At 37.0% G+C, this 22,961-nt stretch overlaps 1 protein-coding gene across 1 annotated transcript; it reads left to right on the forward strand.

Moving 5' to 3' along the window:
* Positions 1–276: 276 nt before the first annotated feature.
* On the forward strand, positions 277–22,467 carry CHODL (chondrolectin). Its single transcript, XM_001500304.7, has 6 exons — positions 277–758; positions 11,364–11,673; positions 11,811–11,968; positions 15,650–15,736; positions 17,622–17,724; positions 21,053–22,467. The coding sequence occupies exons 1-6, from the start codon at positions 680–682 to the stop codon at positions 21,135–21,137; spliced, it is 822 nt and encodes a 273-aa protein (XP_001500354.1). The 5' UTR covers positions 277–679; the 3' UTR covers positions 21,138–22,467.
* Positions 22,468–22,961: the final 494 nt, after the last annotated feature.

A 22,961-nucleotide genomic window follows, 5' to 3' on the forward strand; every position in this document is an offset into this window, starting at 1 on the left:
ATCCCCGTGGATATTAATCTTTGAGAAAACCAAATGGATCCAACTTTTGCCAGAGTTTAATAGCAAAGCTGTGACATTTTACACAAATGAGTATCGAGTCTGTCGGCGAATGGAAAGAGGAGACTGGGAGGAGCGGAGAGGAGGAGGTGGGGCTGCTGACTGGATTATTTTCAAAGTGGCTCCAGTTTTTAAGGGAGGGGCCGGGATGCTCCACACAGCAGGAGAGACGAAGTAGTTAAAAATTATTACTAGCAAGGGGCTGGGACCTCGGGATGTGAGTATATAAGACGCGCCTCCAGCGCAGAGCTGCTGCTGCGGGAGCGCGTCTGGGGCGCACGGGCTCAGCCCCTCACTAGCCAGAGGCCGCGGAGAGGAGCAAAGGGGGCGGGTGGAATCCAAATCAGGGTTCCTTCTTCACCTCTCCAACAGACACGGATACTCCCACTTCTGTTCCTTCTCCCTAAACGCGCACCCCCCCGGGGCGTGCGCTCCAGCCCCTACGCCCGCGCGCGGCAGGAGCGCGCCCGGCGCCAGGTCCGGCCAAAGGCGATGCGTGTTGGGGACCCTGCAGCTGGGCTCGGGCGGAGAGAGTAGGGTCAGAGAGGAGGCGGGGAGGCTGCAGGCTTAGAGCAGAGGCCGCCTTCGCTCCATCAACACCTGCTGCTGCCGCTGCGCCGCGATGAGCCGCGTGGTCTCGCTGCTGCTGGGCGCCGCGCTGCTCTGCGGCCACGGAGCCTTCTGCCGTCGGGTGGTCAGCGGTGAGTCAGGGGGCCACTTGCCACCCGCCGAGCGGACGGGCCAGAGAGGGGACCATGGGGCGCCCAGGGTGAGGGAGGTGCGGGGCAGCTGTCCTGGGGATGGAGGCTCTTCCGGGGGGTTGGAAACCTGTGCGGAACAGGGGGCCAGGAGTAGGAAGAGTAGGGTGGTGGTGGAATGGATTGTATTCTGCTTTCTCCCGGCCGCCCAAAACACACACAGAGAAAAGTTGACATTTGGGGGAAGTGCTTGATTGAGTAGCTACAAAGCGAGCAGTACATCATGAGCGGTACAGCCTTTTCCCGGAGTGATTTCCACTTTCTTTGTAAGAGAGTTGGCTACTGGGCAGGGCTTGGCACCTGCAAAAGGGGTGGGGTACCGCGGAGGGAGAGGGAATCCAGAGACAGAGAGCCGCTGCAGAAATGCCACCCCCTGTTGGCCTAGCTCGACTTCTGTCCCCTCATCCTGTTCACTAGGATGATTTCTGAGACCAGACCTGTTCGCTGTGGGTCGCTCAGCCACCCCTGGGCACGCTGCCTTTGTTCTCAGGAGGGCTGACAAAGAACAGGGACTGGTCATTGTGCGTGAAATCTTTTCCTTTCATATCTCATTCCAAGTTGGGGACTTCTCAGGAAATGAAGTAGGTTGTGGTTGGGTTGAGGTGCATGTCATAGTGACTGCAGGCTCATGCACACAGTAGGTGCAGAGTTAGGTCTGTTGAGTAAGTGCAAAGAAATGCATCAGAATTGGCAATCTTGCTAGAGTTCTCTCTGATTTTTCTTTTCCTCGACTTTCACTGTCCTATTGTTTGCAATTTATATTGCATTCACCCTCCCTTACTTTTTGGGAAGGTCTCTTAAAAAACATGAATGTTCTCAAAAGCCTAGGATGAATGAGTAGGCCATGAAAATTGAACATCACTTCCCTTATCGAAATCTCTTGCGATGCTCATTAAAGTGTTAAAATAAATATTTGTCGAATGTATGTAGGCATGTGTTTTAAGTGTGGGAAGTTTTTTTTCAGTGTAAAAAAGCACGAATTCCTTTTCCCATTTTGTGTATCTGTATAACAGGTGTCTCTAGAGGTAGAAATAGATGACAGATGACAGCAACTTAATCAGTAGTGAAGCCAGACCTTTGGAAACTGGCATATTAAGCTTAATTGTTACTGATCTTCCCCTTGGCAATATGTGATGTCCTACATCTTCAGAATATAATTCTTAAATGTGTAGTTATCAATCACTCTCCACTAACTTTTTGGCTCTCTGGGGACACTGGAATTAAATATATTGTGAAATGTCATTTGGATATGCGTGTTGCTTACATTTTGGGAGGTGGAAGAAAATCAGGCTGCTTGTAAAATGAAAATTTGATAGTATCAAATAAGAAGGTTACAGAAGCCATGACAATTAGGTTTCTTTCCTCCCTAATTTGGCTTGGAAGAGAAAGTTCACTCTGTAGACCTATCTGAATGTGTGAATTACATATCTGGCTGCCTTTGTGTTTATCGGAGTTATTCTTGCAGATGAATGAATAGTAGAGACCATGCTTTGAAGATAAGGTGTTTTTTCAACAGTAGAAACACTTCATTAACTTAGTATCCTTTTGGTATATTCTTGTTTATATGCCTTAAACTTTGCAAGGGAGGAAATGGATATCCAGAGTGAAAACTGAACTAAACATTGCTGATGAAAAGTTTATTTGTGTTCTTTTATTGCACAAATTGTTCCAAACCTTTTTCTGTATTTTCCTGTTAAGCATTTATAGGCATCTTGTAGGTGACATCTGGAAAATTTCTAATTAACTGAACATGATCTATTTAATTTAGCACAAATGATGATGTTTACTTGATATTAAAACAATTACTTCATTATGTTTTTCTTATGAGTAATTTAATTGTCTTTGGGCATAAAAATTCATATCGAAATTTAATCATTATAAATTGCTATGTGATTTTTATCCCTTGAAGCCTAATTTTTTTTTAAGGTATGTTTCAGCCACAATGGCATGAGTCGAGAGCAGTGTAAAGCCTGAAATTTTGGAAGCAGTAGGTCTGATGTCTGCCTTTTGGATGCTAAGTTTTGAGTGGCGCATCAACTTTTTTGTAGCACTGGGGACCATTTACCAAAATTCTGTACTCAAGCACCTGTTGACTGAATCAAGCTCTTTGGGGCCATTATTAGGAACATGCTCACAACATATGGAATATATTTTCTATTTATTAAATTTCAATACAACTATTTGTAATTTCTACATAGAACATCAAAATAACCACTTAACTCCCCAAAAAGACAGGAACTCATAAAATGATCATTTATGGAAATTCTCTTTATTTTACTGCATTAAAATAGTCAATAAGGTACTTTCCAATATTTTAAAATATATCACCCATTTCAAATTTGAGAGCACAGTTTACAAATGAAGTGAAGATATTTTCACAAGAAATAACATTTCAAACAACTTCATCATCATAATCTACCCCAGGAGATTTAATAGCATCTAGCAGTAATAAAAAAGTATTTTTTATAGGTTAGTGGCATTGCTTGTTTCGATACATGAATATGCAATAAAAATATGTAAGCATGAGGATAATCATCAAAGAGTATTTTTGAATTTATGATTCTAGGTTGGGAATTATTTTTGGCATCTTAGACCTGTTCTGATTTGTTGCTGAACACAGGTATATAGAGAATATCTAAGGGGGCTGCAATCATGTAATTTTGTGAAGTGAATGGTACATAATGACACCTTCTTTAGGACAAAGGTAAGAGAATTTTGTTTATGGGGATAGAGACATATGAAAAAGAAGAGTTCAAAATTCAAGTCTCTAAGATGGGAGGATATGTTCGAAGAGTGTGTGAATATTTTTAAACACTTGAAGTGTTTTGAAGTAATGTGTTTCTCTTTTTTACTCTCTGTTTTTCTTTTTAGTGCACCCAGTAGTGATCTCTAATCTTTTTGTGCTGCAAAATGGGATTAAGTGTATTTCATGGTGCCTCCAAATTTCTGCAGAACACTTTAATATGTATGAATTTGAACTTATTAAAATTGGAAAACATTTTATTTAGGATACTGAGTGATTGAAACCTGTCTTTTTATCATGCAGATGCCACAGAATGTTGCAAAATCATGGGTGGTGACCAGTAGCTTGTAGAATAATGTAATGCAAGGGAGATACAAAAAAAAACTGCTGAGCGTGGCCCAGCCCACGGTACTCTTCCATGACATCATCAAAAGCATAAAGTGATGACAGTGCAGTTTTCAAAGATGCAATTACTCTAAGTATCTCTTGGGCAAGAAAAGAACAGATTAATCTTATTACTAGTCATTTAATAAACTACACATTTATCATAGCCATTATTCCTTAACTGCTGTTTTTCATCATTTTATGGTTTTGTTTTTATAACTCCTTTTCCCGAGGATGGTGATATGTATGACATTAACATTAGAAAAGAGACAGTGTTGTGTAAAGGGGTCCAGCTTGGAAATCCAGCTGACGTTCTCGCTAACAATTTTTATTTTTTACAACTGCCTTCTGTGCTGAGCACTTCGCACGCAGGTGGATGGATGTACACAACTGAATTTATGATTCTGCGTTGGGAATTACTTTTAGGATCTTAGGCCTGGACTGATTTGTTGCTGAACACAAATGTTTGACTGAGTTCGACCTGAAAACTTGACTAAAGTTATACTCCTTGTAGTTGGGAAAAGTTCAGTTTGGGCCTTGTTTGTTTTATTTGGAAAATCGAAGGGCTAGATAAAAAAAATCATTAAGGACATATATGGTCTGAAAATATGAGATAGCTGTTCTGATATTCATCTTGTGTCTAAATGTCCAGTAACAGAAAATCTACAATCTGCTAAGAAACAAATTCTAGATGCACAGCTCCTTGCATATATGAGCTACCCAGGAATCAATAACAGATCAATGCTAGTAATTAGAATATAGAAAACATGAATAGTGTATATATTCATCAATCCCTTTATTTATGAAATCTTTGACCTTAGAAAAACATTATATTTAAAATGTATCTGGAAGCTGCATAGAAATCTGGGTTAATACGTGTACTGCAGAGCCACACTCCCTCGTTTTAAACCCTGGCTGTATCACTTAGGAGCTGTGTGAATTTGGGGAAATTATTTAACTTTTCTAGGTCCCCCTTGACTCATGTGTTTTTGTTGTTATTGAGGAAGATTGGCCCTGAGCTACCATCTATGCCAATCTTCCTTGTCTTTGTATGTGAGATGCCACCAGAGCATGGCTTGATGAGTGGTGTGTAGGTCTGCACCCAGGATCCGGGCCCAGGAACTCCTGGCCACCAAAGTGGAACATATGAACTTAACTACTACGCCACCAGGCCAGCCCCTCCCCCTTGCCTCATTTTTATAAAGGGATGAGAGCACCTACGTCACGGCATTGTTGGAGGGATAAAAGGGGTTTGGAGACAGCTGTGATGGTTGGAGCATGCACAGGGGTGCACACCAAGAAGCTATGAGAGGGAGCTCAGCCTGGCAAGCCCTGTGCCTGGAGCTGAGGCCATCTGGAGAAAAACACAACTTTTTCTAGCTGAGCAGCCTATGTCACCAGGAGAGATCATCTTTTTCTGATTTACCCAAAGGCATGGATGGTACTTGCAATGAGGCCCTGCATGCTAAATTATCGATCAATGTCAGGCTATTATTACTATCATTATTTCTTTAAAACTCATAACTATTCTCACTTTTTAGGTAGCAAAGCTGAGACCAGGAAAGTTTAAGTCATGTCCTCACAGTTCAAGTGCTATAGCTCTGGGATTCCAAGCCAGGTCTTATTGATTGAATGCTTGAACTCTTAGCTCACACAGTTACTTGGTTTACAATTTATCTTTTAGACATTGATTTTAAATATTAGGATTTTAAAAAATTGAGTTTCACCCCCTTCTCAGAAAGCTTGTGGTTTTCTCAGCTGGAGAGATGGGCCTTGCAGCTGCCACTACCCTCCATAAAGTGACCCAGGACTGCAGTTTTTGTTTTGTGTATCAATGTAGGAAAATGGATTCTAGCACAATCTTAACAGTGTGCTATGCAATTAATTGCATTGTAGAATTTCTGTTGCAAAAATAAAGTTTATTATAGCAAAACATTTTTTATTAAAAAATTTCTTAAGAAGTTGGTGTAATATTGAACACGGAGAGCAGAACACTTCAGATCAATAGCATTCCCTTTCTTCTAGTTCAGAAGTGCAGGCATTGCTATCAGAGGTCATGTCACACTGTATATTGCAGTATCAGCATATTTATCAGTGTGATTTTGAGGGAAGTAAGAAAGAATTATGAAAAACAAATTATTTTGGGGGATTCTAGTAAAATCTCCAAAGTCCAGTCAATCTGGTTTTGGAAAGATTTTATTATGTAGATCCTCTTTTATACAAGTTTCTGTATCTTTGCAACTAAAGGTAGATCATAATTGAACAATAGGAATTCATAAAATATCTTCCATGTTTTACTTGAAAAATATGATATAAATTCAATACTTATTTTTATATGGATAATATATAATTATAGTGAAAGGTATAAGAAAAATGTTACTACTAAAATGTTACTAATGAGAACTCAACTATCAGAAAGTTAATAGTTATAAGCAAAGTCAAAACAAATCATAGATCCTTTCTATTCAGGAAGAAAAAGTAAACTGCCATCACGTTATTAGTTTGGCCTTGCAATTACATCATTGCCAAACCATTTAAAACTCTGCCAATATTTAGCTCTAAAGGAATTTTCATGACTAAGAGAGAAGACAAAACCATCTATTCGTGGAAATAGTAGCAGAATCTTAGCTGTGACGGTGATAGGAATGTTTATTTTAGTAGACAATACTGAGAATTATCTCTAAATAGAAGTCCGTGTGTCTGTATGTAGTTCTGTGCAATGTGTGTGTGTATGAAACCAATGGGTGTGGAATCCTAGGTGGAATTCTCTCTTATAAACAAGCCAACATTAAGATGTTTCTCACTCCAGATACTAGGTAACATTTAGTAAATCGTCAGACAGTATCAAGGTAGGCATATTGTAATGAAAACCTGTTATTTAGTTATTTGAATATGTATCGGAATGTTTTATGGGTAGTAGAACACTAAATGGAAGAGCAGATGTAGCAGATGGAAGTAAATGTAGATGATGGACGATTTTATCTGAATAGAACATTTAAAAGTAAGAGAAAAGGAAATTCTCCATGTGATTTCACAGAATGAGAGGAGGTAATCTTAATGGTTCTTTAGGAAAATTAGCCTTATGAAAGTGGGAAAGTTGCTTCCAGAAGATCCGTAATAATGGAACTTTTCTGGGAATTAGGGCACCATTTGTTTCCCAGCTGTTGGAGTTCCACTGCTATTGCGGCCAAATGGATCAGCTGAAATGGCGGTGAACAGTTCAATAGCTTCTTCTTTTGCTGATTTTGCTGTAACTTGGATCAAATTTGCACAATAAGATGAAAATCAGGAGTAAAATAAAATTGGATATAAAGAAATTCACAGTGTCAGCTTTAAGTGTTTATGTATATATACCATAAAAAACTGTGCCATGTGGCTATAATTTCCTGAAACTGCTTTGCTAGATCTGAACTGCTAGTGACTTTTCAGTTCAGACTCCGCGGACACAGCTGATATTCAATCAATACACTTTGGACTTAATGTCTATCTGTAGTTGGTAATTGGCTACTGTTCCTCCAAGAGTCCCCCTGCAGGGCAGCCACTACCCCCTCACCTAGGACCCTGGACCGCTCCATCATCCACAGCCAGAGAGAGTGTCAAGGCTGGCCATGATCCAGGGCCTGTGCAGTGTTACTTGTGAATTATTTTAAACATAATCCCTGTCTATGGATTTTTCTCTTATCCGTATTGTTATTTCTCTACAGACTCACATTTATCTACAGATTAACATTCCTAATACCGACTGGTGGTATTAGGAATTTCCACATGACACTTAAAGTTCTCTTATGCATGTAATTAGAAGTGCTGTCTTAATTTTATAAACAAGTTGATTCTCATTATTGTTTTTATATCCTCACTATGAATTTATTTTTAATATATCAGAGATAGTGAGCAGAGACTTTTAGAATGTAAATCATACCAGTGCATCTTCTGAATATGTGTCAGCTTTGGTACATGTATAATTTTTCCTCATTGAAACTTCTGGCTAATCTGCTTTTTTTTTTCCTTCTTAATTTTGGCTTCTTTTTCACATCTTGCAAAACAATCTTGTTGGACAAGTTTAATATCTGAAGGTGCTGGAATCAAATCCAAGTCTGGGAGTTCTTGGAGTGAAAAACTGAACAAGTTGAAAATTCAAGGGAATGCACTTGATATATTTTGAGACTTAGAAGTATATAAAGGATGTAGAAGATTAAATTGGAAACAGAACTTGCTTTAAAAATACAAGCATAAAAATCACTAGGCTTGGGGCTGGCCCAGTGGCTCAGTGGTTAAGTTCGCACATTCCGCTTCTCGGCAGCCCGGGGTTTGCCTGTTTGCATCCTGGGTGTGGATATGGGATCGCTTGGCAAGCCATGCTGTGGTAGGCATCCCACGTATAAAGTGGAGGAAGATGGGCACGGATGTTAGCTCAGGGCCAGTCTTCTTCAGAAAAAGAGGAGGATTGGTGGCAGATGTTAGCTCAGGGCTAATCTTCCTCAAAAAAAAAAAAAAAAATCACTAGGCTTAATGACGTTGTTAGAATATTACCAGGAACAACCATTTTAAACAATGAAGTCATCACAAACCCTAGTAAGAAATTAGGAGAAATTTTTAAAAGTAATGATTGTATTAGAATCAACCCTTGGGATTTCCATCATCATCTCTCAAAGATTATTTCACACTGATTTGTCCTCTTGAAGTCTCTTTGATCCCGTTGCCTGTGATCATTCATACTAACTTGATACTTTTCATTAACTATTAGTTGGGGCAGTCTGCTAACTTGTTCTTATTTTTTCAGCATGTTGCTCCTGGGTCCAGATCACAGTTAATGAGACAGAGAGGACCACTGGCTGTCTTGCTTGCAGTACTGGAACCACTATTATATTAGTTGTCTGTTCTCAGCTTGTGTCAAGATATCGAATGCCTATCACCCCAACACTGTTGTGAGGTTAATGGTTTCCACTGATTTCTGCTCCCTCCTGCCTCTGAGTGTGATCATAGGTCATTAATTGCTGATTCTGGGGGAGAATAGATGTGATACTGACATTGGCTCAGTGTGATACACTGTAATTAAGAGTATAAAGCTTGAATGCTTTATTTTTTGGCCAGTGTTAAGTACAATAACACCCCCAGCTCTCCACTACTGACAGATTTTCTTGATGGGCTTCAAAATTAAATGCATAGTGAAAAACCGTTCAATCCCAACAGGAATGATTTTCATGCAGATGAATCTTAAGAAAGCAGTAAAGCTACACCTTAATTTCTTAGCATAAAGTAAGTTGATTTAATTTTATATAAAATACTTGATAGTCTGTTTTCCAAGGCCAAATCTAAACTGAAATCAGAAAAAGACTAAGAAAGTAGTGTAGGCTAGGGGTAGCAGGTTGGGGATAAGGAATAGTGACAGGCAGGCTCTGTGTCTCTTTTTAAAGTTGACAGCAGAGATCAGAGGTGAACAAAAGAAGCTAATGAAAAATAAAACAAAAAGCATGACCATTCTGGAAGCTGTCTCTAAAATCTTAGAATACATGTTTGTTGGTAAAAATGGGAAAGTGTAAACGATAGAACAATAGGACTTCCATTGCCCATAGAGTTAGCTAAATCCTATACGCTGTGTGATATTCTTGTTATATGTATGGCTTTAGTATGGCCTCATCCATATTTGAAGTTATGTTACTAAGTAATTAGGACAAATCATTCTGCTTAAATGCAGAGGCGTATGAAATTCAATTTTGAGAGATTTTTTATCAAACTTTTGTTGCCTATGTATTTAAGTTTTCATAGATTTTGTTAGAGCAGAAGTAAATTAGTGACGTCACAACAATGAAGTTTGATAATAAGGTAATATTCCATTAAGAGGTCTCAAGAATTATTTTAAGCATCATTTGTGGTTCTGGCTAATATCTTAGAACAAATTTATTTTATATATAAACATATATATATGCATATGTATAGTGACTTTTAAAATGGTTTACAGACATCAGGATAAGTGGTTAAACTGACTGTTGTAATATAAAAACCTTTAAATATAAGTATAAATAAAAAGTTATGTTTTAAATTTCCCTTCCAAATTCTGAATATTCTATTTATTTGTTCTTAGATTTTCGACATTTTGTTGGCCCCAATCTTTATTCCTAAATAAATATGCAATAAAACCACCAGTAGTTAAGGTTAACTTAAGGGAAAGGTAAAGTTAAGTGAATTTGGATTGAAATTTAATGAAATTCTGAACGAGGGAAAGTTCAAAAGAAACGCAATGTTACTACTTTGAAACTCATAAAGGAATTAATTTCAACTAGTGTAAAAGAACATTTTTTAGCTTAAATTTGAAGAATTCCTTTTTATTTAATATGTGTTTAATATGTAAGTGGCGACTCTAAAGCTGAAAAATAATTTATTTTCAAGTCCACTAAATATTTACCACCTAATCTATTTTTAGCTAATCATTTAACTTTCTTTGAAAGACAGGTTTAGTCAAATTTCAGCTTACCCTGATCTCTAGCCACATGATCAGAAATTGACAAGAATGAACGATTGATGAGATTTTGCTAGTTCCTTTACTTCATGATGTATTGCTTCTAACTGTTCCCTAAGCCATCGATTTTTTTTTCACATTTAAAATGTGTCCTTTGTTTGTTTGTTTTGAGTTCTTGATTCTCTAAGTTCAAATTTGGGAGGTTTTATTTGAAATTTATGACTCATCTGAGATGTCTGTGTAAAAAGAGAGAAGACATTGACTGAGAGATTGGAGCTCATACACGATACGTATATTGATTTTTTTAACTTTAGTTATTTATTTTTTTTTTGAGAAAGATTAGCCCTGAGGTAACATCTGCCACCAATCCTCCTCTTTTTGCTGAGGAAGATTGGCCCTGAGCTAACATCCTTGCCCATCTTCCTCCACTTTATATGTGGGACACCTGTCACAGTGTGGTTTGATAAGTGGTGTGTAGGTCCACACCCGGGATCTGAACCAGCAAACCCCAGGCTGCCGGAGGAGAATGTGTGAACTTAACCACTGTGCCACAGGGCTGGCCCTGACTTTACTTGTTTTGCTAACTAAATTTGTGACTTATTCTTTTTATTTCATAATCTTGATCTTTTAGCTCCTTTGACTGTATATGTACCTGAAATTTCTTTAGCTACTTTCACTTGCTATGGTAATCAGTTTATAAAATCTAAGCTGGAAGAATTATGACTTCCCTTAACAAAAATTTCCTTGAAGTACTATGTTTAAAATATTCTTGTAAGTTAGTAGAGAATCAATTTGTTTTTATAAATTGAAAATGATAATCTAGAAAATAAACTTTACACAATGATTCAATGCAAGAAGCATTCTTGGTAGAATGTTTCCTGTTTTGATTGGTTCTTTGATCTTAATTCATAGTAGCACTATGATTATAGTTCAAATAATCAATACATGGGCATCTTTTTTGCAGGCCAAAAGGTGTGTTTTGCTGACTTGAAGCATCCCTGCTACAAAATGGCCTACTTCCATGAACTGTCCAGCCGAGTGAGCTTTCAGGAGGCACGTCTGGCTTGTGAGAGTGAGGGGGGAGCCCTTCTCAGCCTTGAGAATCAAACAGAACAGAAGCTAATAGAAAGCATGTTGCAAAACCTGACAAAACCAGGAACAGGGATCTCTGATGGTGATTTCTGGATCGGGCTTTGGAGAAATGGAGAAGGGCAAGCATCCGGTGGCTGCCCAGATCTCTACCAATGGTCTGATGGAAGCAGTTCCCAGTACCGGTGAGTAGGGATCCTGAGAGGTTGAATGTGTCCTGGGGGACTCAAAAGGTGAAGGGAGATTTCTGTTACCTGTAGAGGATGTCAGAACAGAATGGGGAAAGTCACTTAGAAGTGTTCCTCTTGCTCCGTATTTGCAGAAACTGGTATACCGATGAACCTTCCTGTGGGAGTGAAAAGTGTGTTGTGATGTATCATCAACCGACAGCCAATCCTGGCCTTGGCGGGCCCTACCTTTACCAGTGGAATGACGACAGGTGCAACATGAAGCACAATTACATCTGCAAGTATGAACCAGGTAGAAGTATTATAAGTCGGGATAGCAGATTTTGTGCGTATTTGCTTACATTAAATTTTATCTTTACGTTTTACTCTCTTTGGCTCTTGTTATTTTTCTGTATGAAACATGGAGTTACTTTGCAGCATGTCAGTCACTCGGTGTCCTGAAGCGCATCACATGCTATAGAGCAAACTGCCCAATGAGTTAGATAGAAGGGAATAACTAGAAACATCTGGAGAGGTGTCTTTAAGAGAAAACCAGTATTTCTAATATTAAGGCCAAATTGTGTTTTTGTAAACAGATTTATGAAGAGTAAATATCTATTTTAAAATAGTTTAAACTTTTAGTAAAGTGTGTGTGAAGTAGGTACAAGTCACCAAAGCACCTATAGATTTACACATCTGATCAATAGTTCTTTAGATGATTATCTGGGGAATTTAAGGGAACAAAGCAACATTCTCTGGGACACTGGCTTATCATTTCGTGGCATGATATTTGGCATGTGCCCCTCAGTGAAAGTCAGGCTGGTCAAAACTCATTGAACCATAGTTGAAAGAAAATGGGGGAATGTGCCACGTTCTTCCTATGATCCTCTATGATCCTATGATCCTTTGAAATATGCCTCTTTAATTAGCTTTTGTTTGAAGTCTCCAGCTTCTTGCCATATGCAGAAAATGGGAAGACAGCATTGACCTGAGTTTACACCAGCATGATTTTCTGTTGAAAATAGTAAATTTGAATTACTCTGAAGAAGACAACTTAGCTGAATTGATATTTGACCAAAAGAGAGGTTAATCAAAACTATGTAAACTCATTTTTGTAATCATCTAAGAAAGTCAAATTAGATACTTAGGCTTTGAGGATTTTTGCTGTTTTTCTCCTCCTCAGTGTTTGGAAGTGTTGTTTTAACTCTTCCAAGGGCTGACTTTTTGACCTCATAACATATTTTCTCAGAAGGCAATTATAATCAAGTACTGCTATTTCCATTATTCTCTTGAAACTAAATGATGCCTTTTCTCATAAGCTATAAAGCACAAGGGATTATTTGGATTAAATTTACCCTTCCTTGTGTTTATCCTGCTCTTGAGTATATTAGCCAACTTTCTGTATCCCTGGTGAGTTTATTCTTTAAACCCCTTGGTTACTAAATCCATCATTACCCTCCTGGAAGCCTTTGCAAAGCCAAATCTGTGTTCTGTGCAAAGCTAAATGTACTTATGTTCTTTGTCTTTATTTTTTTCTTGGAAAAATATGAAGTTGAAATTCTTTGATATTTTAAATTTATGACACTATGAGCTTAAAACTATTGAATGAAAGAGTAAATTGTAAAGTATTCTTAACATAATACTGTCTTCTCCTTTCTGTGATCTTTTAGGTGAACTATTTGACCCTTTGAACATTTGCTTTATTTTATTTTGCATTCATACTTACCACATTATTCAGGATGCTATCAACCCCAGAATCTTTACTTAAGCAATCTAGGTTTATGTTATTCATGGAAGAGCATTTAAAACATAAAAGTATTTTTTTTTTATCTTCCATATTCTACATAACTCTTCGAATAATCTGTACTTGGTGAATAAGATTCTTCTATGTATTTATTGTTTTGTAGCATATGCACAGTATTTTTTTTTAAAGATTTTATTTTTTTCCTTTTTCTCCCCAAAGCCCCCCAGTACATAGTTGTATATTCTTCACTGTGGGTCCTTCTAGTTGTGGCATGTGGGACGCTGCCTCAGCGTGGCTTGATGAGCAGTGCCATGTCCGCGCCCAGGATTCGAACCAACGAAACACTGGGCCGCCTGCAGTGGAGCATGAGAACTTAACCACTCGGCCACGGGGCCAGCCCCAGCATATGCACAGTTTTATAGTTGGCCTTATTAATGTGCTTAGATTTTTTTATTCTTTTCTTTAAATATTTTCACCTTTAACTATTTATTTTCTATTTAGTTAACCTTCCCTGAGCTTCATGTTTTCTTAGTGAAGGCTGTTGGTTTGATTACATTCCTTGCTTATATAGTCATCTCCTTTTTAGCTCTGAGTGGTTAGCTTTTTAGTGGTGAAGGGGTTGGGGATTAAGCAGGGGAACTAATTAAAATTTACAAATTATAACACTACTTATTTTGAACTTTATTCTCCAACTGTGCGAGAATTACTGTGTGCTTTGAACTTAGTCTTCTTTCTGCTTCTATATACCGTCTAATAGCAATGGCCAATGATATCCAAAGTAGCAGGAAATGGACTAGCTATGCAGAAACTGAAAAATTCACTCCTGAGTTTTCTAACTCTCTTATCCACCATTTTTTGTTACTGTTCTACAAACTACATATCTATTCTTTGGGTCTACCAAAGTTATCCTGAGACATTTTTATGGGGATACTTCTGAATCTAATTTTTGTATTTATTAAAATTGCATTTTGTACTCTTATTCTTAGACATTAAAAAGACTGTGTATGGGACTATGTTTTCTAAAATTTTGTTACTTAATCAGTAATTACATTAATTTTAAGTTTATTAAGATTATTTTAAAAATAGCCAGTTCTATGTTGATAAATTGCATAATATCTGTATTGTTTGTTTAGCAAATACCAGTTGAGCACCTATGGGATTAGAGTGCCTAAATTCTGTAGAAGAATGAGTATAGGGTAGGACTGTATTGAAACCAGAGGAGGCTATTATCAGGTAAAATATGTGTACAAGAATAAATATTATTATAGGATGGTATATGAACTTAACATAAACTTCCAATGAATAGAGACCATGTGGCCAAATTAGAGTAGTAAACATTACATTGAAATGATTTAATATTCTAAAACTAATATAAAATGCTGCATGTGATTTTTCTTTTGCATCCATTGACAAAAATAAACAGAGAATTATGTTTTTGGAACAAATGAAAACAAATTTACCAGATATTTTCTTACTAGTTCCATTTACTTTCACCAAACTATTAATTTAGCAAACAGTGCCCTAGGAAAAAAATTAGGTGACAGAGCAGTACCAGATCATCGTAAGAAATTTCAACATTTTTTAAGTGCATGGCAATTAAGGAGATCTCATCTCATAAAACCAGGGAAAGAAACAATTTGCATGCCTTAATTTGCAATTATTTTTTAAAGAAATAGACACTATTAAACAGCAAATCTAAGGATGATGTTGGTTGTATAGGACAGAAATGTGCTTCAGAACATTCCTACTTGAATCATCAATTCCAGATGCAATCCACATACCGTCATCTGCTGATGATTATTGAGAGGAGAAACCTGAGTATTACACTGATATTAGTATAGGAGTCATCTTTACTTGTTTTTGAATTGCAATTAGTGTCTCACATTCTTATGCTCACCAATTCTTTCTTATCTTTACCTAGCTTTGTGCCTGGTTTGTCATTATAACCTGTAGCAGGCTGTCATCATCATAGACATTCCGTTGATGGCTAAATGCAGTTTGGGGAAGCAGAGATTCACCAAGTGGATTCAAGTTGCGAGGATTCACCAAGTGGATCCTTTATTCAAAGATAATTAAATGTTGACTTTATAGTTAGATAATGTCATGTGAATTTAAATTCAAAATATAACTTTTAGCTGTAAATGTTCAGAAATCAAAACTCTGATGTTTATATTGTTTTATAATAAACTTATTTTCATCTATATTTCTATTTCTCTTATTATATATGAAACCTGTTCTTACTATTTGTAGAGATTAATCCAACAGCTCCTGCAGAAAAGACATACTTTACAAACCAACCAGGAGACGCCCATCAAAATGTGGTTGTTACTGAAGCAGGTAATTAGCTCACATGTTTTTAACTCCTTTGTCAAGAGCAGAAACTGTGCTTTTAAAGTTTGCTTCATGTTGGTCTCAACTTTTCTTGTAGCTTGGCGAAGTGGTGCACTAAATATGAGCCTATGGAAATTCACTTTTGAATTAGATTAGAACAAATGATGCTAAGCTAGTTTTTGAATAGAAAAACTTCTTGTTTTCTTCCAATTTTCACTTAAAGTGGATGTATCTCGTACTAAACTAACTGACCCACATGAAAACCTGGATCCAGAGGGAACTTGCCCGACAAGATGTAGGTGTTATGGTGGAAACTGGCACATTCAGTGGGCTGCAAACAGTGGTGTGCTGGAAAACGTTGAGGGATTGGCTGGGTGGGGTGGATATAAAATAAAAAGCCTAATTTGTAGCCCTCGTGGTTTTCCATGTTGTAAATAAAAAATTCTGGCCAATTTCAAGCTACCAAAGTGGCATCACTGAATAGCAGCTTGAGAAGAACGCATGCAATGGACTCCAAAGCCAACTGCCTCCAGCACACCACTGTCTGCAAAAGACGCACAATGCCATCCCAATGCAAACTGCACGTTAGTCAGAAACTGCTCTTAGTGTCAGTTAAGGACTCGTTTTAGCATGACTCTATTCCAATTGGACAGAAATATTTATTTATTCTAGTTGTTTTGTGAAGATTGAGCCAAAGACCCAAAGTCTCCAAATCTTACCACAGGTCATCCAAAATCCATGAAAGAGTAGGAAATACTTCTCTATTTCTTTACATTAAATAAAGGGATCATGGTGGTGTTTTGAAAAGGAAAGGATGTATTTCCTGAATCCTTAAACTTCTTAAAATCAACTGTTGAAAGCTCAAGAGTGGGTGAAAGCATAGCAAATTATCCCCAAAATACCCCATCACTGGGCCTCAGTTAATGTATCTTCTTCTGTTAACAAAGGCAGTGATGCGCAGTTAAATGTGTAGTTTGATCTAAATCTAGTGTACTTTGACCAGAATTATTTAGATTAATAATGATGACAGCTTTCAATTTGCTAACTACATGCATAGTTTTTCAGTTTTGCTTTTCTTGAGTGGACATGATATTAAATCTTAGTACTTTCCACTTTTCAGGCACCTGGCTTTTGAAACCATTCAGAACATCTAAACCTACTTAAAGATATCTGTAAAAATTATATCAGGAATATTTTCCCTCTTATGACATTGAAAAAATGTTTAATAAAGTCATTTTAAGCTGTGTGGGACTTCAGTGTGGCAGTTTTTATCTTACCAAGACTACCTAATGTTATCTAGTATGATGGAACAGGATTAAAAAGTGATTCATTTTAGAATTTGATTAAGATAAAGTCTTTACGCCTCTGGAGTCTTGTGTCTGTGGGTTCTGATTGTATCATCAGTTAATATTTACATATTTTGGTTTAGTCCCAGAGAGTCTTGCATATTATTATGGCACTGAGCTTGTTGGTTAGGATAATTACATATCTAATAAATTGAGAATTATTTTAACAATGATTGTTATTCTTTAATAATCAGTGCTTGTTTCTATAAGTAATAACTGAGAACAATTAATGATGTAAGATAGCTAAGATTATTAATATGTTGTGAAAACTAAACCCCAACTGAATTGCAGATATGAAAATAGTTCTGGAAATATGGACATTGAATTGAGCATGGCTACCAATACAGTATGATTTTGTCTTTCATTTTTACCAAATAGGAATATTTCGTTAGATTATTCAGTATTTTGGGAAGAACTTTGCTTGGAATCTATTTATTAACAATAATTCTATTTTATCTTAAACTTTTGGAAAATTTTTATATAACTTTGGTGTTAGAGTCCTGCCTCAACTACCTTTTTACACTAAGATTGTTTTACTTTTGCAGGCATAATTCCCAATCTAATTTATGTTGTTATACCAACGATCCCGCTGCTCTTATTGATACTGGTTGCTTTTGGAACCTGCTGTTTCCAGATGGTACATAAAAGGTAAATAATTCATATAGGTAGAGAAAACTTGCAAAATTTTAAGTGGGTTTTCAGAACTCTTTTAAAAATATTTCATAAAATTCTATTGAAATTATACATAATTTTTATAAAAATATATTTTGTTAAAAATTATATTTTTAAATTGCCTTAAGAACGTTCTGATTTTCATGATGGGCAACACAAACCCATCGTATGCAAACTAATGAGATACACCTTGGTTATAAGATTCATGCATTATCTCGTTTAATCCTCATAAGCCGTATGAACTAGGTACCCTTATGTTTCTGTTTTTCAGTTGAGAAAATGATGGCTTAGATGGGTTACACAACTTGCCTTGGGTCTCATAGCTAGTGTGTGTGGTGGATCTGAAAGTTGAATGCTTGTAAGCTTAGAACTATCCAACTATCCCACACTGTCTCTTTTTTATTATGTATAAGCATTAATGCTACACCTTTCAATCTTGACCCCAAGTTGTTCACGAGACTTGATTTTTGTAGGTGTACTTTGTCATCGCTTTTCAAAATTTCAAGTCATAAGCTTCTGTTTCATTTCAAAAGGATCTTTTAAGTATAGGAAGTAAAGTACAGAGGTAAAAATAGGTCACTTTTTAGTAGGCATCTTGAAATAAAATGATATATCTTAGCAGTGAGATTCTTGACAGCATTCTTTTATATCTGTTTACCCATACCCCTCAATTAGAAGTGAAATTTTTCCATGTGTGTCAATTTGTCAATGTAATCAATTAATATATGAAATATAAGTGAGTATCGAAGAAAAGAAAGACTTGAGTTTAAATAAGAGTATGTTTGCTAGAATGAACTAGACATCTTTAGCTAGAATAAATAGATATCTTTGTCAAAATGTTTCAAATAAAAATTGATCAAGAGAATGCCTCCATCAGGGAAGGACCTGCAAATAAGTCATTTTTCTCTTTTTTTACCTCATCTTCTTCTTTTCCTGAAATAAACCCTAAAGGCTCTACTAAGTACAAAAACTCCAGAGAAAAATTAAATAAATATAAAGTCTAAATGATTCACATAAATTTTTAAAAAGATGCAACCTGTGATTTACTGGCTGTTTAAATAAGACATTTTGGGGGCTGGCCCGGTGGCGCAGTGGTTAAGTTTGCACGTTCCGCTTCTCGGCGGCCTGGGGTTCACCAATTTGGATCCTGGGTGCGGACATGGCACCACTTGGCAAAAGCCATGCTGTGGTAGGGGGTCCCACATATAAAGTGGAGGAAGATAGGCATGGATGTTAGCTCAGGGCCAGTCTTCCTCAGCAAAAAGAGGAGTATTGGCAGTAGTTAGCTCAGGACTAATCTTACTCAAAAAGAAAAAAGACATTTTGAATAATGATAAATAAAGCCTAACAAATTAAAACTACATTTTGTGTCCTCTTGGCTTTCCAATACATATGTGAAACACAGTTGAAATTGCTTTTCAATATTTTGTGTAGAATAAAGATAATAGTAAATATCTAGTTTCTTCCGTTAATTCCCAAGAGTGTAGATGGAAAGATGATTTATCATTGTGAAAAGTGGTGAAGTGGAGGGAAGATTTGATATAAATCCCCCCATAATCCAGTCAATCTGTTGAGGTAAAGCCAGAAATAACAAATCAGCTTGAAAATATGACTTGAAAAATATTATGCAGACATTCACATTTCTAAACTAAAAACTGTCAAAAGTGCTGGTAACTAAATTTTCTCTAAAGTTTATTCTCCTTCTTCCAAATAGTGTCTTATTGTGGAGATTCTATTCATTCAAAAATCTTCCAGGTTTTTAAACCTTGAAGATCTGTGGAGTTTTCACTTGTTTGAAATCTCAGAGTGAGAAAATAAACCTAAATAGAGTAGCTCCCAAAGCTGAAATTAGCTGTAGTGCTTAATTCGTTCCTTCTTAGATCCTCTCCTTTTCCTTTCTTCCAGGAAAGCAAGGAGAAACTTCATCAAAGACTCAACTCCATTATCATATGACTGCCTTGCAGAAAGTTTAAATTCCAGTCTGGTACACATGATGGTTTCTATCCTTCCATGTTACGTTCAAAATAATAACTCTCGTTTCCTTAACTGGCAGTAACTCTTAAATTAAATACTAATGCTACCCAAAAGTCACATTAATAACTTAACCACTTTTTTCACCATTTAAAAAAATTCCATGTGTTCCCATAAACTTTTCTTGACTTCTTCTCTGTTCATATTAGATGACTTCATAGATAAAGATGTGTTGGTCTTATTTATTTAGATACAGACCTCCAAAACATAAAATTTGGACATAATATTTTATGTCCAAATTCACAGTTAAATTAAAGTCACTTAAGTAATGTTGTAAAGCTGCGTTGCTCAGGCTTGTTTAGGAAGACTTCTTTTCTCTCTTTGGTGGAGTTCTGCAATGCCTGGTAGACTGAGAGTGAGTAGAATGGGGTGGAGGGCATGCCTGTGGGGCTGGGAGGGGGTGCCTGGAGGAGGAAGGAAGTACAGAACACAATAAACGGGGACAGGAAGTGGCTAGTGATCTAGGTGAGGGCTCATTCTCAGAAAACTAGACCGAAAAGAGTCTAGATCTTGATAAGTATTCTGGTAGAGGATGACCTGGGTACACTCAGGAACAGGCACTTTTGGGGGAGCCCGAGAAGTGGCCATTTTATGGGAAGACAGTTAGAAGACAGCCCAGCCAAGGCACAGGCTGGAAATGTGGGTCCAAATTCTACATCTGACAAGTAGTAAAGTCCAGTCTCAGATCTAGAGGAACTCAGACACTCCTAAATTGTCAAGGCCTGAATCTGCTTTATGCTACATTGGTTTCTGAGACTGAAGCGAAATTCAACTTTCAGGGATTAAGTGACAACTCTAGGACAGGAAGACTGATGGGACGAGGGGAACAGGAAGATCCTTATACTTCGGAAAAAATCACTATTTTGATGACTTAGCATTAAATATAGCATATATGAGTGGCAGAATATACACAAAGCAGAATTTCAAAAATCATTGATCAAAGAAAAATGAAGATTTATTGGTGATTCCAATGAAAATTTGTGGTATTGCGTCCAACATGTTTGTGTGTGTGTGTGTGTGTCTATGTCTAATTCTAAACTGTGAAGATTCAGAGAAAGATCTATTTTAGTTTTCTCATTATTTCATATGAACCATTTACCATCTTCATATACTGGAATAATCTAGCATTTTTTGTAGGAAAGAAAAAATATGCTGGTGAGCAAAGAAGGACCCTGTTATAATAAGGGTCTGAAATATCTCCATTTGGACCAAGACATGCCCCATTTGACAAGAAGTCTCAGCCACTGAACTTACTTCTTCTTATGTTTTTCAGTAAAGGAAGAACAAAAACTAGCCCAACTCAGTCCACACTGTGGATTTCAAAAAGCAGCAGAAAAGAAAGCGGCATGGAAGTATAATAATTCATTGACTTGGCTCCAGAAAAGAAAATAGAGTTTTATAATTCTGGATCTGTATAAGGAATGGCATCAGAACCTTAGCTTGGAATGGCTTGAAATCTCAAAGGATCTGCAAGATGAACTGTAAGCTCCCCCTTGAGGCAATTATCAAAATAATTTTTATATGTTTATTCTTTCATTTACAAAATATGCTGTGCTAATAATGGAGTGAGACATGCTTATTTTGCTAAAGGATGCACCAAAACTTCAAGCAAATGGAATGGACCATGCAGATAAAATTGCCATCACCAGATCAGAAGTATGGGTGTTGGAAGCAGTTATTTTTGTTTCTTTCACCTTTCATAAATTGTAATCTTGTTAATGTAATGTAAATTGCATTGAAATTTACAGTTGTGCAAAAATATTTTACCTTTGCATAAGTGTTTGATAAAAATGTACTGTTCTAATATTTATTTTTATGGTGTTTCATTTTTCAATACATGCTCTTTTGATTAAAGAAATGATCGCTGTTGTCAACTGAATTCAAACACATAAACATATAACCATAGATGGAGTTTCTTTTCTAGAAATGGTCATCTTCTTTCAGTTTCTCTGCTTTTGGTGAGACTACATTTAAGAAATCTCTTCAGAAATAAGATGCTAGTTCATTAACTGTCGTATAAATATACTCGAATATTTTACTTAGAGGCAAGAATTGTCTAATTTCAATTGTGCAAGACATGTGCCTTACGATTATTTTTAATTTAAAATTCAACAGATTTTGTAATAAAGTAACTTTGTTAGTAGCTGTATAAACAATACTACACTCAATCTAGAACAAAAGAAGTGGCATAGACAATATAAACCATTTGTCTTCACATGTTGCCTATATAATCACTCTCTGAGGGTTCTGGAATCAATTTGGTCCCTCCTTTGCCCACAAAACAAAGTGGCTGTTTGGTATCTGGGATTGACCCTGGAGGCAGATAGCTGCCAAATTTGCCTAAAGTTTTTTCTAGCTATGTTTAGCCTCTATTAGCATATAAAGGGGATTTACAGTTGGGACAGGTGAGTGGTCACCATCAGTGTGGAGGTGAGCATAGCACACTGACATTTCAACACGGAAGGAAACTATGTATTAGTGTGGAAGTGGGTTGGAGGGCATCAGTGATCTATGTTCCTTGATGAGGGTTTGGCTGGGAGAGTAAACTGGGGCTCCTCTCTGTCTTATCTCCTGGTTTCTTCAATGCTTATGGCTCCTTATTCTCAAGAGAGAGTTGTAACTATCTGGTTTTCAAATGTCCCTGTGCTCCTTTTAACTCAATAAAAAGTTCTTGTTTCTGAAGAATGATTATTTGTGTTGTCTAAGTCTTTTAAGTAAACAAAATACAGATATGTTTGCATCAATACATGAAGATGAAAACTGATTACTATTTAAGTGTGTTAAGAATGGAAGCTATGGTTAGAGAGCATTTTAAACCTCATCTTTTCCCTGTCCTTTTCAGTTAGATAATAAAGTGCTTTCATTAAGGCAATTCACCACTAGAGCTGACAGGCTAGACTAAGAGGCAAATAGAAATTGTTGGGCATTGGCCCCTTTCAGCTGCTTAGAGACTGAGAGAATGGGCAGCTGCATTCTGAGCTTAGATCTGCCCACTTTTAGCACACCACTTTCTTTTCTTGGCTACCCATCTCTCTGGGCAGAATGAGAGACCAGCTGCTGGGATCTACCTCTTCCCTTGGAACTCCCACCACACATTTCTTCCTTTGGTCAAGACTTGATGGAAGGGGACTATCCTTTCCCCATTGTCTGTGCCACCCAGGATTACAACAGCTGCATGGCAG

This window comes from Equus caballus, chromosome 26 (assembly GCF_041296265.1).
Source record: "Equus caballus isolate H_3958 breed thoroughbred chromosome 26, TB-T2T, whole genome shotgun sequence".
Taxonomy (NCBI): Eukaryota; Metazoa; Chordata; class Mammalia; order Perissodactyla; family Equidae; genus Equus; species Equus caballus.